The 17,460-nt window shown below is 41.9% G+C and overlaps 1 protein-coding gene across 11 annotated transcripts in view; it reads right to left on the minus strand.

Annotated features, from left to right (window-relative positions):
- The window catches only part of Nt5b (5' nucleotidase B), a 226,901-nt gene that overhangs the window by 8,291 nt on the left and 201,150 nt on the right, over positions 1–17,460 (minus strand). For all 11 annotated transcript variants that reach the window (XM_053795598.2, XM_070105030.1, XM_070105027.1 and 8 more), the window contains 4 exons: positions 16,427–16,649; positions 10,201–10,348; positions 1,902–1,991; positions 1,506–1,640 (listed from right to left, as the gene is read on the minus strand). In XM_053795598.2, coding sequence (XP_053651573.2) covers positions 1,506–1,640; positions 1,902–1,991; positions 10,201–10,348; positions 16,427–16,649 — 596 coding nt within the window. The remainder of the gene's footprint in view (positions 1–1,505; positions 1,641–1,901; positions 1,992–10,200; positions 10,349–16,426; positions 16,650–17,460) is intronic.

Genomic DNA, 17,460 nt, shown 5'->3' on the forward strand with positions numbered 1-17,460 from the left:
CCAGGATGCGACTAACACCCAGGTGAACAGGGAAAAATGCCTGGAACTAGTGCTCATATTGGTGAATTTAAAGCCAGCAAAGGTTGGTTTGAGAGATTTAAGAATCGTAGTGGCATACACAGTGTGATAAGGCCTGTTCTGGAAGAAAATGCCAAACAGGACCTACAGTACTCAGGAGGAAAAGGCACTCCCAGGACACAGTGTCTCATCAGTCATTGCTGCATCTTCAATAAAGGTAAGTGTCATTTATTCTTCATTTAGTAGACTAGTACATGCACAATATATATTGTGCATGTACTACTCTACTATTGTGCATGTATCCTTCTCTTTGTGTGTAGGAAAATGTATATTTCATGTGGTAAAATTTTTTTTTTCATACTTTTGGGTGTCTTGCACGGATTAATTTGATTTCCATTATTTCTTATGGGGAAAATTCATTCGCATACCGATCATTTCGCATAACAATGAGCCCTCTTGCACGGATTAAAGTCGCTATGCGGGGGTCCACTGTAATTATAATCATAAATGAAGTAGTCACACCCAAAATTAGGTTCAATTATAATAAAAAATCGTACCTGTAACTCTCATGGGAGGTCACCTGATGCCAGTGAAGAGCTTTTCATCTAAGGAACTGGAACTAATTTTCCCTTCCTTGTATTAAACCTGATTACCTCTCATTTCCCCTAGGACTGTATGACCCCTCTGGGTCATACAGTCTGAATGCCTTCCATTACCCCCACCCTACAGGCACTGGATAATCCCTAAGGGTTTAGTGCTCCCTCATGATAATAATAATCCACTCCTTCCTTCAGAGTGCAGGCACTGACCTTCCCACCTTCACGTGGGAAGGTCAGACCAGTGGAAATGGAACTGCAAATATTTTTTTTTTTTAACATGTTGGCTGTTTCCCACCTATGGAGGGTGACCTAAAAAGAAAGAAAAAACTTTCATCATTCAACACTTTCACTATCACACACACATAATCACCGTCTTTGCAGAGGTGCTCAGATATGACAGCTTAGATGTCACTCCATACTGCCAATATCCCAAACCCCTCCTTTAAAGTGCAGGCATTGTACTTCCCATTTCCAGGACTCAATGATTGGCTAACTGGTTTCCCTGAATCCCTTCATAAAATATTACCCTGCTCACACTCCAACAACTCGTCAGGTCCCAAAAACCATTCACTCCTATCTAACACGATCATGTATACTTGCTGGAAGTCCAAGCCCCTCGCCCACACCTCCTCCTTTACCCCCTGCAAATATATCTCGTGTTAATGGTCAAAGGTATACTACCCCCTTAAACCCCAGGAATACTCATCATCACAATGTTACCCACAGTGATTGGTTAACACTCAGTACCTATTTAATGATAGGTGAAAAGGGGCATCATATGCAAAAAGACATGAGCACATCACCTTCCCCATTACTAAACCTGGGTCCTTCTATTATGAGCTGAAGGTACTACCAGTGATTTACTATATGTAGTACTCAAGATCTTACCCTAATCTTTTGCCTCTTGGTCTGTAGGTTGTCTGGACTGTCTACTTGTATACTGGAGGCTCTTGAGCGCGTCGAGACTGGTCCATCCCCGACCTGGAACCTCTGCTCGTGGGCAACTGTTGATTCATGAGGCATCTGCAATGGCAAGCAACAGTGATTCATGAGACTGCAACACTGATTCACTATACTGCAACACTGATTCACTAAACTTCAACAATGATTCACTATACTTTAACACTTGTCCTGTTTCCTGACAAACCTTATCTAATTTAACCTAGCTGGGTCATCACATGACTAAGACCCACGTCAGGAAACATTTGTCTTGTTTCCTGACAAACCTAACCTCTGTACACAATTGTCTCATGCTGAAATATATCTCTGTCTGTGTACACTCACCAGCATGGCGGGGGCACGGAACATGTAGCTGAAGGGATAGTAGATCAGGTTGAGAAGTGTAGATGCATACACATCAGCGTATCTTGCTACCTGCGTACCAAAGCAAAGAGAAACGTCAACCAATAACATATATATAACCATTTGCTACATTAGTGTGCTGTGACTACTTGCGGCAGACAAACCTGTGCCTGGATTATAAGTACAAGTTCGTGTATAATACACAAATAACCTGCACATAGTGAGAGAGGAGCTTATGACGATGTTTCGGTCCAACTTGGACTACTTACAAATCACACTAACAGAAAGGAGAGAAGAAGGGCGTATATTTAGGCCAGAAGACAGGGACGGGACAAGAGAGGTAATAGAGGAAGATGAGAAGTAGTAGTAGTGGCGGCGGTGGCAGCAGCAGCAGTAGTAGTAGTAGTAGTAATAGTAGCAGTAGTAGAGGAGTCAAAGACTAAGGAAGTCCATGCTTATCATTCACAAGAATGATGTATGTAAACTACATTTTGATTATCAAAGAGAAAGAAATAAAGATATATTGTATTATTACTCACCTGGGAGCCAAGTTTACCCAGTCAACAATATGCTACTTATTTATAAATTAGACACATGTGCAACACTTGGGTATCTTTAATGAGGAAATGTTTCGCCACACAGTGACTTCATCAGTCCATAGAGGCTCAGGTGGTCTGGTGGTTAACGCTCTCGCTTCACACGGCGAGGGCCTGGCTTCGATTCCCAGCCAGAGTAGAAACATTGGACATGTTTCTTTCCACCTGTTGTCTATGTTCCCCATCAGTAAAATGGGTACCTGGGTGTTAGTGGACTGGTGTGGGTGGCATCCTGGGTGTTAGTGGACTGGTGTGGGTGGCATCCTGGGTGTTAGTGGACTGGTGTGGGTGGCATCCTGGGTGTTAGTGGACTGGTGTGGGTGGCATCCTGGGTGTTAGTGGACTGGTGTGGGTGGCATCCTGGGTGTTAGTGGACTGGTGTGGGAGGCATCCTGGGTGTTAGTGGACTGGTGTGGGTGGCATCCTGGGTGTTAGTGGACTGGTGTGGGTGGCATCCTGGGTGTTAGTGGACTGGTGTGGGTCACATTCTGGGTGTTAGTGGACTGGTGTGGGTCACATTCTGGGTGTTAGTGGACTGGTGTGGGTCACATCCTGGGTGTTAGTGGACTGGTGTGGGTGACATCCTGGGTGTTAGTGGACTGGTGTGGGTGGCATCCTGGGTGTTAGTGGACTGGTGTGGGTCACATCCTGGGTGTTAGTGGACTGGTGTGGGTGGCATCCTGGGACACTGACCTAATTTGCCCAAAATGCGGAGCATAACAAGGGACTTTCCATATAGTAGTATGTCACTGTTGTCAGCTAGGACTGTATACCTTGTACATGTACTTGTAGTAAATAAAGATATTATTATTATACAAAGGAGATTATTATTATAATAAAAAAGAAGCGCTAAGCCACAAGGACTATACAGCGCTGCAGGGCAGGAAGGAAGCGAGGGCATCAGGTGGCAAAAGGGAGATGGATGAGTAATAGGTTACGGATAACAGCGGGGTAGTGGATGGTGAAAGGGTAAAGGGCAGCAAGAGACTGAACTAGAAAGGGCTGAGGGGAGTGCGAAAAGTATCATCAGAGTTTGTGGAGTAAATCAGTCGTTGTCAAGAAGTCAATGAGAGAGTCAGTATTAAAGGAGGGTCCATCAGCAAGAAGGGAAGGTAAAGAGAGAGTAGTAGAACGAAGACGACGTTGGAGGTAAATTCTGCGTGCTCGTTGATAGAGAGGGCAGTCTAACAGAATGTGGCTAATCGATACTGGAACTTGACACTGCTCACAGAGAGGAACAGGGTGCCTCTCCATGAGATACCCATGAGTAAGACGAGTGTGGCCAATGCGAAGGCGGGAGAGAGTGGTCTCCCAACCTCGGCACTGATGACAAGAAGACGGCCAGTAACCTATGCTCGGTTTAATAGTATGAAGTTTGTTACCGAGCAGAGTTGACCAACGTTGTTGCCAACGGGTGCGAAGGTGGGTAGCTATTGCAGCAAAATAGTCCAGAAATGGAACACCTCGATAGGAAATTGGTAGGTCATGTACTGCTGACCGCGCAGCAGTGTCTGCCTGTTCATTGCCCTGTACGTCGACATGACCAGGGACCCAACAAAAAACAACGCGCAGCAGTGTCTGCCTGTTCATTGCCCTGTACGTCGACATGACCAGGGACCCAACAAAAAACAATATCTTTATGTTTGGTAGAGATACGGCGTAGCCAAAGTTGGATACGAAGAACGAGGGGATGAGATGTATCAAATTTTCGTATAGCCTGTAGAGCACTAAGGGAGTCTGAGACTACTACAAATGATGACACAGGCATAGATGCGATACGAATAAGTGCTGCAAGAATGGCATACAGTTCAGCAGTAAAAATGCTAGCTGAAGATAGTAAATGCCCCCGCACGACGCTGTCCGGAAACACTGCTGCGAATCCGACGCCGTCTGACGACTTAGAGCCATCTGTGTACACAGCGGTGGCATGAGAATGGGAGTGGAAGTGATCAAGAAAAAGAGAGCGGGAAGCCACCGTAGGCAGTTGAGCTTTCGAGCAAGGGAGTGAGAAAGAACTGACCTGAACAGCTGGAACTTCCCAGGGGGGTAGGGAAAAGTGAGATGCTACATGAACATATAAAGGTGGTAACTGAAGGGAAGACCAGAGTGAATGTAGGCGAAGAGAAAAGGGATGGAGCAAACAGGGGCAGCGAACGAATAAAGAATGTCTACTAATATCTGTGACCATTCTATAAATGGAAGGATTGTGTAGATCGTGAGAGCGTACATAGTAGCGAAGGCAATGGGCATCACGGCGATCAGACAAGGATGGAACATTCGCTTCTGTATAGAGGCTCTCAACAGGGGAAGAGCGAAAAGCACCAAGGCACAAACGTAATCCTTGGTGATGGATAGAGTTAAGGCTAGAGAGAGTAGCAGGAGAGGCCGCGGAATAAATCTGGTCACCATAATCGAGTTTCGATAAAACGAGGGCTGAATGTAGGCGAAGCAGAGTTCGACGATCAGCTCCCCAGGAAAGATGAGCAAGGGTTTTAAGAAGGTTTAGCCGGCTGTGACAAGTTGCCTTCAGAGAGGTAATGTGAGGTTTCCAGGATAACCGACGGTCAAAGAGAAGGCCTAGAAACCTGACTGTATCACGTTCGGGGATACGGGAGCCATAGAGATACAAAGGATGATCGGAGATAACAGAGCGTCTAGTGAAAGTAATTTGGTGAGTTTTGGTACTTGAAAATTTAAACCCATGCGTGGTGGCCCAAGTGGAAACACGGTCGACCGCATGCTGGAGAGAAACTGCAATAAGATGACAGTCAGCGCCTGCACAAGCAATAGCGAAGTCATCAACATAGAGTGACGACCAAATATTGGGTGGAAGAACAGAGGCCAAATCATTTATAGCAAGGAGAAACAGTGTTGTGCTTAGAACACATCCCTGAGGGACACCTTCAGCTTGGACGAAGTCCGGGGAAAGAACATTATTGACTCGAACACGGAAATGTCTGTCAGTTAAAAAGTTCTTAAGGATGGTAGATTGCCTCGGAGGCCTAAGGAATGGGCCTGGGCCAAAATATTATACCTCCAAGTTGTGTCATATGCCTTCTCAAGGTCAAAAAATATGGCAATAACTGAGTGATTATTCGCAAAGGCATTACAAACATACGTATCCAAGCGTAGTAAGGGGTCTATGGTAGAACGACCCTAACGAAAGCCATATTGACTAGCGGAGAGACTGTTGTGTGTCTCTAAATACCACATTAAACGTCGATTTACGAGACGTTCCATCACTTTGCAAACTGCACTAGTAAGAGCGATGGGGCGATAGTGGGAGGCATCATGTCCTGTAGTACCCGGTTTGCGGAAAGGGAGAACAATGGCAGATTTCCACAGCTGGGGAAGAACTCCTTGTGCCCAAATAAGATTGAAGAGGTGTAAGAGGACTACAAGGGCTGACTGATGTAAATGTTGTAACATACGAATATGAATGTCGTCAGGCCCAGCTGCCGATGATCGGCAAGCTGAGAGCGTTGCCTCCAGTTCTTGAAGTGTAAAAGGCACATTATACTGTTCTTCTCTGAGAGAAGAAAAGTCCAAGGGTACTAACTCTCTGGCTGACTTTGAGGAAAGAAACGAGGGGCATAGATGGAGCCCTCGGGAAATACGGACCAGATGTGTGCCAAGTTCAATAGCAACGTCGAGAGGGTTTGCTACATCAACACCAGCGACCCGTAGAACAGGAGCCGGGTCAGGAGAGTATTTACCACTCAATTTCCTCACTTTTTTCCAGACTGCACTCATAGAAGAAGCAGAGGTGATGGTGGAAACATAGTCTCGCCAACAAGTGCGTTTAGCTTCACGGATGACACGGCGAGCGATCGCACGCTTCTGCTTAAAATCAAGAAGTCTCTCAGCGGTTCTATTGTACCGGTACCTGCCCCATGCAGCACGTTTCAAACATACTGCACGAGCACAAGCAGGAGACCACCAAGGCACGCACTTCTGAGAATGCCTGCCTGAGGTTTGGGGTATAGAATGAGAAGCTGCGGTATAAACTGACGTCGAGAAGATGTGTAGGAGCTCATCAATGGAGGATGAAGAAGGAACCTCACTAAAAGCAGTGAGGTGTGAGTAAAGATCCCAATTTGCCCGATCAAATTGCCAGCGAGGGCTACGGAAAGGTGGTGAATAGGAAGGAGAAGTAAGAATGATCGGAAAATGATCGCTGTCATGTAAGTCTGGTAGAACAGACCAGGTGAAGTCTAGTGCAGTGGAGGAAGAGCAGACTGATAGATCGATGCAAGAGAGAGTATGAGTACGAGGATCAAAATGGGTAGGAGTACCCGAATTTAAAACATGGAGGGGGTGAGAGGCGAGAAAAGCCTCCAACTGGATGCCACGTGAGTCACAATGAGACCCCCCCCCCAGAGGAAATGGTGGGCATTAAAATCACCAAGTAACAGAAGTGGTGGTGGTAAGGATGAAACAAGAAAGGCAAAGTCTGGGATAGAAAATGCTCAAGAAGGAGAGAGATATAAAGAACATATTGTAAACCACTTATTCAAGTGGATACGGGCTGCAGTGTAATGCAGCGAGGTATGGACAAATAGTTGACAGTACGGAATATCATTGCGTAGAAGAAGGGCACTTTCATTAAAGGTCCCATCTGAGAAAGGATTCGAAGAATACAATAAATTATAGGTTGGAAAACAGCCGAGTGTAATTTTGGTTCTTGTAAGCAAGCACCAACAGGGGAAAACCTGGAAAGCAACATCTGAAGCTCACCCCGATTACCCCTGAGGCCGCGGATATTCCACTGTAAATAGGCCATGATTGGCGATGAAGAAAATATCAGGAATCTGTAGGTAAAGGCACCTACGGACTAGAGGGGTTAGAAAAGTCAACGTGTGGTGGCATTGGAAGACATTCAAGTAGCGAAGGAACGGAGCATTGCGAAGAATGGGGTTGTGAAGATGGAGGAGAGGGAAGAGAAGGAACAGGAAGTGAATCAGTGTCCATTGAAGGTTTAGTCTCTGCAATATATTCTGAAATGGCTTTAAGTGTTTCTGAATTCAAAGATGTACGGGAGACCATATTGGAGATAGAAGGAGGAGGGTGAGTAAAGATTGGGACAGTAATGGACTGTACCAAAGTAGAGGGGGAGGGAAGAGTGTAAGGGACTGGAGATGAAGTGTAGGGGGGGACAGAAACCTGGGAGGTGGCAGAAGAGGGAGAAACTTGGGAGGGGACGGGGGGGGAAGGCATAGTACGAGGAGGAGGGTGAATCTCCACACTTGTAATAGAGCCAGAGAGAGGGGAAGAACTAGGTACAGAGACTGGAAAGGTAAAGTGTGGAGGTGGAAGGGGCAAAGAAGATTTGAGCAATGTGGATTTTTTGGACTTCTGAGTAGAGGGGCGATTGGTATTAGGTGTCGTACGAGGTCTTGTCGATACTGGGGCTTGTGAGGAAGGACGCGAAGATGTGAGAACAGACTGAGTTGTAGTCGGGACGTCAGAGCCAAGGACAGCAAAAGGATTAGATGCCGTAGTGGCTATGGGAGGGGTAACAACAGAGGAGGCTGCAGAAGATGGGACCCCAGAAGTGGGGGGATGTTTGGAAACACGAGAATAAGAAACACGGGGTAGTCTCCCTTGGAGGCGGAGATGAGTAACTGCCAAAGCATAAGGGAGACCTTCTGCCTCTTTGAGGCAACGGATTTCACGTTCATTTAAGTAGACCTGGCAACGGCGGGAGTACGAAGGGTGAGCTTCATTACAATTAAGGCAAAATGGAGGTTGACTGCAAGATGTATTAGAATGGTCGTCGGCACCACAGACTGGGCATTCGGCCATAGATCTGCAATATTTCGCTGGGTGACCAAAACGCCAGCAATTTCTACATTGTTGCAGTGTAGGTATCACCTTTCGAACTTGTAACCGATGTCCCGCGACATATACAGAGGACGGGAGTTCTCGGCTGTCAAAAGTTAAACGAGCCACATTGCAAGGGTAACGTCTCCGCCCCCGGGCAGGAAGGACATAAGTGTCTACTTTGAGGATTGGGAGATCCTGGAGTTCCAGCTGTTCAAAAATGTCATTGCCACATGACTGGAAATTCTGTTGGACTATGGTATGGGGCAGAATGACAGTACCACTACAAGAATTGAGAGAAAGATGTTTTTCAATAGTGATAGGAGTAGTATCGATATTCGAAAGGAGAGAAAGATCATGAGCTTGGGTAGCATTCTGGACAGTGATGATGCGCATACCGCTCTTGAGAGCATGAAATAAAATAATATAACAATATAAGATGAGGCAGTGTCTATACACTATACAGCCTCTCCTCACTTAGTGACATACTCATTTACCGATGACTCGGACTTGTAAACTCTTCCAGTAGTTTACCACAAACAGTGGTTAAACTACTGAAAGAGGATCCTCCAGGAGGTAGTGTGTACCACTGCGACAGCAAGTGCAGAGGTTAGTCTTTAATTAAGTTTGAAACAGGGTTTTGTGTATGCACATATCTAACTGTTTGTAACAAAAAAAATCAACAAATCTCCAGGTAAATGAAGGAAAACTACAACAGCAATTTATTTGGCATTTGGAAATGCTTTGATATTCAATGAATAAATGTGCTCTTTCAAAGCCCTGAAAAAATTCTTACTTTTTTAAACACACTGGCTGTCTCCCACCCAGGCAGGGTGACCCGAAAAAGAAGAAACAAAAGTTCTCTTTTTACATTCAGTAATGTGTACAGGAGAAGGGGTTACTAACCCCTTGCTCCTGACATTTTAGTCGCCTCTTACGACACACATGACTTACGGAGGAAGAATTCTGTTCCACTTCCCCATGGATATATGTATGTAATGAATATAGTAATTATTATTATCATTATATTTATTATTATATCTCCATGGGGAAGTGAAGCAGAATTCTTCGTCCATAAGCCATGCGTGTCGTAAGAGGCGACTAAAATGTCAGGAGCAAGGGGCTAGTAACCCCTTCTCCTGTATACATTACTGAAGTTAAAAAGAGAAACTTTAGTTTTTCTTTTTGGGCCACCCTGCCTGGGTGGGATATGGCTAGTTTGTTGAAAGTTTATTATTTTAATCATGGGCAAATGATAAAACTGGAAGAGTTATATAGCATCTGAGAAAGGGACGATAATCAGCTTGCTATGAGCAAAGATAACAATGATTCTTGGCCCACGAGCTCTGTACTACGTTTAATATACACCTTTGAAGGAATTACAGACAATGAAAGGAAATCCAGTGCAACTTACAAAAAAATTCCTGTCAATTGCTACCAAAGGCTTGTGTGTGTTCACTTAGTTATTCACATTAAAACTAGAAAAATATTAAAGCCTTGAGTTAAGGACTAACAAGGAGGAGTGGGTGGCTGGTAATGGCAGGTATGGATAGAAATGATGTTATTTTGTAGTGGTCGCAACAATAAACAATTCTGTAACCAATGGAATTCGTTCACTGTTTCCTAATCAACTGACCCAGAGGAATTTCCCGCACTTCCAGTCTGTTAAAGCGAGGTTTCCTGACAAGATAGTGTAAATGACCCTTACATGCAGTAGAAACTTTAATTAACCACATCATTAGCCATATTAAAATTTTCTTTAATAAAGATATCTAACATATCTATATGGGAAAGTGGATAACTAAATTAATATAATTATTAATAAAACAATCCAGTAGATATACAGTGTTATTGAAACTCACTTGTGTAGAGAAATGAGTCTGTCTAGAGCCAGATCTGAAGACTGAGCCCAGCATGCCGTAACTCAGATCCATCTCGTGGGTAACCTCTTTGATGGCTGATCTAACCTTAGTTAGATCTGGTCGCTCATATGTGCTAGAGTCCAAGTTCCTAGGATAAATTATTATTATTATTATTGCATTTTGTATAAACCCTTTTGGGGTTTCGGCTGTACTAGTACGGCTTACGTGTCAGGGTTTTTGACGTACTAGTATGCATAAATTCTAGCACCCTCAAATCTAACAAGAGAAAGAATGGGTCTATGTGGTCAGTGTGCGCAGTATAAAAAAAATCCTGCAGCACACAGTGCGTAATGAGAAAAAAAACTTTGACCGTGTTTTTGGTTTAAAACAGCGACTTTGCACTGTATTTTCGTATGGTATTTATTGTTGTATTCTAGTTTTCCTGGCCTCATTGTATAGAATGGAAGACATATTATAGAAATTGAGATGATGTTGACTGGTTTTACAATGAAAAGTTCCTTGAAATTGAGCTCAAAGTAGCAGAAATGTTCGATTTTTACCAAAGTTCAAAAGTAAACAAATCATGCCAAGCATTCAATACATGTCAACTGGTGAGTCTAATATTCTTTCACAAGTGTGCCGATATTATTTACACCATTTCTACATTAATGCAGTAGTCTGCATAACAGTAAATCTTATTATTTTTGTGAGAATAAAAAATCAAAGTGGAAAGCAAAAGAAATGTAAGAGGGGCCTGGGGACATGACTAATGAACAGAGGAAATGTTATTTTAGTGCCAGGAATGTCTTTCTTGTTTATTCTGGACCCTATTTGGAAATTGGCATCTTTTGAAATTTGTGTGAAATTGGCAAAATTGCTAAATTCTGACCACTTTATTGGATAGTTGAAATCGGTAAATGGGTGGTTTCTTGTACTCATTCGATAGAAAAAACGGAGTTCTAGCGAAATAGTTATGATTTTTGTCGACTAGTACACTGGAATTGGCCAAAAATAGGGCTCAAAGTGGGCAAAATCACCGATGCGTAAACATCGTCGAGACCGCTAACTTCGCGAGAGCATAATTCTGTAAGTTTTCCATCAAATTTCATACTTTTGGTGTCATTATGATTGGGGAAAGATTCTCTATCTTTTCACAAGAAAAAATAATTTTTTTTTTTTAAATTTTGGTGACCCTGAGAACAAGCCTCTGAGAGGGCCTGGCGACCCTCAAATGGTTAAAGCATCGGCTGTTCTTCATGGGGAAGTGGAACAGAATTCTTCCTCTGTAAGCCATGCATGTCATTAGAGGCAACTAAAATGCTGGGAGCAAGGGGCTAGTAACCCCTTCTCATGTATATATTACTAAAAGTAAAAGGAGAAACTGTTTTTCCTTTTGGCCCACCCCGCCTTGGTGGGATACGGCCTGTGTGTTGAAAGAAAGAAAAATATTGGCTGTCTCCCACTGAGGCAGGGTGGCCAGAAAAAGCAAAAGTTTTTTCTTTTTACATTTAGTAATTTAAACAAGAAGGTGTTACCAGCCCCTTGCTATCAGCATTTTATTTGCCGCTTTCGACACACATGGCTTACAGAGGAAGAATTCTTCTCCACTTCCCCATCAAGTATTATTCTTATGAGGAGCTATATCACCTAAAGAAGTTTAGCAATTAGTTTCTGAGTATATTATCATGATCGAAGAGTACTGAACTCATAGGGTAGTAGGTCATACTGCTTGGGTAATGGGAGGTAATCGGGTCTGATACAAGAAAAAGTCTGGTTAGCCAGACTTGAGTCCTGAAAATGGGAAGTACATTGCCTACACTTGAAAGGAAGGCTTTGGGATATTGAAAGTTTGGAGGGATGTCTAATCTGTCATATCTGAGCGCCTCTGCAAAAACAGTGATTATGTAATTATTATTATTATGAGTGACGGTGAAAGTGTTGAATGATGATGAAAGTTTTTCTTTTTGGGGTTTTTTTTCTTTCTTTTTGGGTCACTGCCTCTGTGGAAAACGGATGACGTGCTAAAGAACAAAACAAAAAAACAAAAACAAGAAACAGTAGAGTAGCATAAATACAGTTGTATCCCAGCTTACCATATTCAAGCTTACATGACTTGACATTTACAAAGTTGGCATTTTGGGACCAATTAATGACATATACAGTGGACCCCCGGTTAACGATTTTAATCCGTGCAAGAGGGGTAATTGTTATGCGAAATAATCGTTATGTGAATGAATTTTCCCCATAAGAAATAATGGAAATAAAATTAATCCGTGCAAGACACCCAAAAGTATGAAAAAAATTTTTTTTTACCACATGAAATGTTAATTTTAATACACACAAACTGAAAAAGGCATGCACACTTACATGACACTTACTTTTATTGAAGATCTGGTGATGATTGATGGGATGGGAGGAGGGGAGAGCATTATCTTCTTACTGTTTAGAAGGGGAATCCCCTTCCATTAGGACTTGAGGTAGCAAGTCCTTTTCCGGGGTTACTTCCCTTCTTCTTTTAATGCCACTAGGACCAGCTTGAGAGTCACTGGACCTCTGTCGCACAACAAATCTGTCCATAGAGCTCTGTACCTCCCGTTCCTTTACGATTTGTCTAAAATGGGCCACAACATTGTCATTGAAATAGTCACCAGCACGGCTTGCAACAGCTGTGTCAGGGTGATTTTCATCCATAAAGGTTTGCAGTTCAACCCACTGTGCACACATTTCCTTAATTTTTGAAGTAGGCACAATGGATTCCACAACTGGCATAGGCTTCTCAGGGTTAGCCCCAAACCCTTCAAAATCTTTCTTAATTTCCATACTAATTCTCACCCTTTTTACCACAGGGTTGGCACTAGAAGCTTTCTTGGGGCCCATGGTCACTTATTTTCCAGAAACAGCACCGAAAACACTGTAATAATACGAAATATTCCGATTGTATGCTTGGATGTTACCGCGGAGGCTGGCTGGTAAACAATGCCACCGGCGGAACATGTGAGCGCGTCTCGGAAGAAAATCGGTAAGCGGGTTTTTAAGCGGTATGTGAGGCGAAATTTTTGCAATTAAAGTAAGCGGTATGCGAAATAATCGCTATGTGATGCCATCGTTATGCGGGGGTCCACTGTATTAACAAGTGACTGTCCCTTCCAATGGCAGGACTAATGTCTTTCTTAATCTTAGTCGCCTTTGTATGGATTCTAACTCCTTCTCCTTTCAAGATAAATTTTATTCTCAAACCTTTGGTGTTGTTATGGGTTCTCCTCTGTCTCCCGTTCTTGCTAATCTTTACGTGGAATACTACAAAATTATTTATAATTTTGTTGGGGATGAATTATATATGTTTTAGAGATGTAATAGATGTGAAAATCTAGATATCCATGGATGTGGATGTGTATGAGGATGTCTTATTTACTTATTTTGCAGATGCGGATATCTGTTTAGAGTAAAATGCAAATGCGGATGTAGGAAACTGTGTGGATGTTCCACGGATGTGGATATCTGATACATCTCTACTAGGCAGTAGAGATGTATCAGATATCCATGGATGCGGATGTGTATGAGGATGTTTTACTTATTTTGCGGATGCAGATATCTGTTTGAAGTAAAATGTGGATGCATATGTAAGAAATTGTGTGGATGTTCCACGGATGTGGATATCCGATACATCTCAAATATGCTTTTCTTGGTTTATTTTCTATCAGATGCATATGTACTTTGCGTAACATTTTATGTATGTAGAGAGAACTCACATTTGCTTGGTAGAGAATTATTAAAAAATTATGGGCTAATAATTATGATTTTCCTAAGAATGAATTATATAAATTATAGATAAGAAGAAAACAGCATTGCAGTAGGCCTCTTGGGGCATGCTATTCAAGGCCTACTCTCAGTTACTTAAACACAGGGCCAGGAGCTGTGACTTGACCCCTGCAACCACAACTAGGTGAATACAAGTGTATTATTGAGGTAGTGCTTTTTAGATACCAGGGAAGCAGTACTGTTATGTAGGTGCTACCAACAGTGTTGGTGCTACCAACAGTGTTGGTGTTACCAACACTGTTGGTGTTACCAACAGTGTTGGTGCTACCAACAGTGTTGGTGCTACCAACACTGTTGGTGCTACCAACAGTGTAGATACAACTAACAGCCATTAACCCTTAAATGGTCCAAACGTATATATACGTTTTTTCAACATCTGAAAGTATGTAAAAAAATGTAGATGATCTTTTTTGTTTTACATTTGAAAATGTGAGTGGTGCGTTGAGGTATATGTGGAGTCAAAAAACGTTATCTATGGAGGCAAAGAAGGGAATGTATGAAAGTATAGTGGTACCAACACTCTTATATGGATGTGAAGCTTGGGTGGTAAATGCAGCAACGAGGAGACGGTTGGAGGCAGTGGAGATGTCCTGTTTAAGGGCAATGTGTGGTGTAAATATTATGCAGAAAATTCGGAGTGTGGAAATTAGGAGAAGGTGTGGAGTTAATAAAAGTATTAGTCAGAGGGCAGAAGAGGGGTTGTTGAGGTGGTTTGGTCATTTAGAGAGAATGGATCAAAGTAGAATGACATGGAAAGCATGTAAATCTATAGGGGAAGGAAGGAGGGGTAGGGGTCGTCCTCGAAAGGGTTGGAAAGAGGGGGTAAAGGAGGTTTTGTGGGTGAGGGGCTTGGACTTCCAGCAAGCGTGCATGAGCGTGTTAGATAGGAGTGAATGGAGACGAATGATACTTGGGACCTGACGATCTGTTGGAGTGTGAGCAGGGTAATATTTAGTGAAGGGATTCAGGGAAACCGGTTATTTTCATATAGTCGGACTTGAGTCCTGGAAATGGGAAGTACAATGCCTGCACTTTAAAGGAGGGGTTTGGGATATTGGCAGTTTGGAGGGATATGTTGTGTATCTTTATATGTATATACTTCTAAACTGTTGTATTCTGAGCACCTCTGCAAAAACAGTGATAATGTGTGAGTGTGGTGAAAGTGTTGAATGATGATGAAAGTATTTTCTTTTTGGGGATTTTCTTTCTTTTTTTGGGTCACCCTGCCTTGGTGGGAGACGGCCAACTTGTTGAAAAAAAAAAAAAAAAAAATTGAAAATGTGTAAAAAAAAGTAGATCTACTTTTGTAGCAATACGAATTTGAACGTCGATCTGTTTGGACCATTTAAGGGTTAATAAAGAGTGCTACTGCTAAACCATTGCATTCCTAAATACGAGCAGAGCAGTGAGAAGGGGAGAGAGAGGGTGACAATGCAACAGTGTCCCGCCCTGACATATACGCCTCGCCTTATGGTGGCTCGACTTAAGATATTTCGACTTTACAATGGTCCGATGTAATGTCAAACTTTTTTTTTTTTGGTACTGCACAGTACTGTACATTTATTAATATGGTAAACTTGTATTAATTTATTTATTTTTCAATATTGGTGTTTAGTAGTTACAGTAATTATTTGTTTATTTACACATTTAGTGACAGTAGTTATTTATTTACTTATTTATTTACAGTACAGTGCCTGCACTCTGAAGGAGGGGTGTTAATGTTGCAGTTTAAAAACTGTAGTGTAAAGCACCCTTCTGGCAAGACAGTGATGGAGTGAATGATGGTGAAAGTTTTTCTTTTTCGGGCCACCCTGCCTTGGTGGGAATCGGCCGGTGTGATAATAAAAAAAAAAATAATTTATTTAGCAAATCACATTCATATCCGACTTACGATGGGCTCGTCAGAATAAACCATACCACGGGTGGGGTTTGAACCCACGGTCAGAGAGTCTCAAAACTCCAGACCGTCACGTTAGCCACTGGGCCAGCTAGCTAACGCAACGGTCTGGAATTTTGAGACTGTCTGATTGTGGGTTTAAACCCCACCCATGGTATGGTTTGTTTGCAATCGTGTCATTACGATTTCGTGAGACTCGTCAGAATGTAACCCCATCGTAAGTTGAGGAGCAACTGTATTAATATTTAAGCTGTAATAATTTTGGGAAGAATTTAAAAAAGTATACAATTCTATGTGTCCCTAAATTCTGGCTTACGTAACAACTCATGAGATTATTTTTATTATCATTATATTTAGTGGGATGCCGTAAAGCAATAGGGATTATAAAACATCTTGGGAATGGTAGACAATCAGTTTTGATTTGAGGAGGAGAAGGAGGAGGAGAACTCCATTCAAATTACTGTAGATCAGTGTTTTATTAAAACTACAAGAGTTAATTTCTCAACTAACTTGTAGAGATCTCCCAGCATGACGTCTAAGTTCTGCAGTTTTGTAAAGAGCGAACACTTCTCCGTCCACACGTGAAGTTCCTGAACCAGCTCTGGCACCACTAAAAATGTCCGCCATCCACGTATTTTTTTGCTCTTTAAGATGTCGCCGAAAATGTGGTCACCAACATAGAGGACATCTTTGCCTTTGGCTCCAATAAGTTCCGTGAAGACGTCACAGCTTCCTGTAAACAAGGGCCTGACGTGATACAGTTTGTTTTTTCAACTTATTGGTCTTCTCCCACCTAGGCAGAGCAACTCAAAAAAGAAGAAAACTTTATAGAGCTTTTCTTTTATATTTAGTAATTTACATGGGAGAAGGGATTACTAGCCCCTTGTTCCCGGCAATGTAATACAATACTGTATCAAAAGAAGATATATAATTTCTACAATTTCAACTTGAATATCACATACAATAATAATCACATACAATAATACAGTATCACGTACAATAACAGAGTATCACATACAATAATAGAGTATCACATACAATAATACAGTATCACATACAATAATACAGTATCACATACAATAACAGAGTATCACATACAATAACAGAGTATCACATACAATAATACAGTATCACATACAATAATACAGTATCACATACAATAATACAGTATCACATACAATAATACAGTATCACATACAATAATACAGTATCACATACAATAATAGAGTATCACATACAATAACAGAGTATCACATACAATAATAGAGTATCACATACAATAATACAGTATCACATACAATAATACAGTATCACATACAATAACAGAGTATCACATACAATAACAGAGTATCACATACAATAATACAGTATCACATACAATAATACAGTATCACATACAATAATACAGTATCACATACAATAATACAGTATCACATACAATAATAGAGTATCACATACAATAACAGAGTATCACATACAATAATAGAGTATCACATACAATAATACAGTATCACATACAATAATACAGTATCACATACAATACT

The sequence above is a fragment of the Cherax quadricarinatus genome, chromosome 96 (assembly GCF_038502225.1).
Source record: "Cherax quadricarinatus isolate ZL_2023a chromosome 96, ASM3850222v1, whole genome shotgun sequence".
NCBI classification, from domain to species: Eukaryota; Metazoa; Arthropoda; class Malacostraca; order Decapoda; family Parastacidae; genus Cherax; species Cherax quadricarinatus.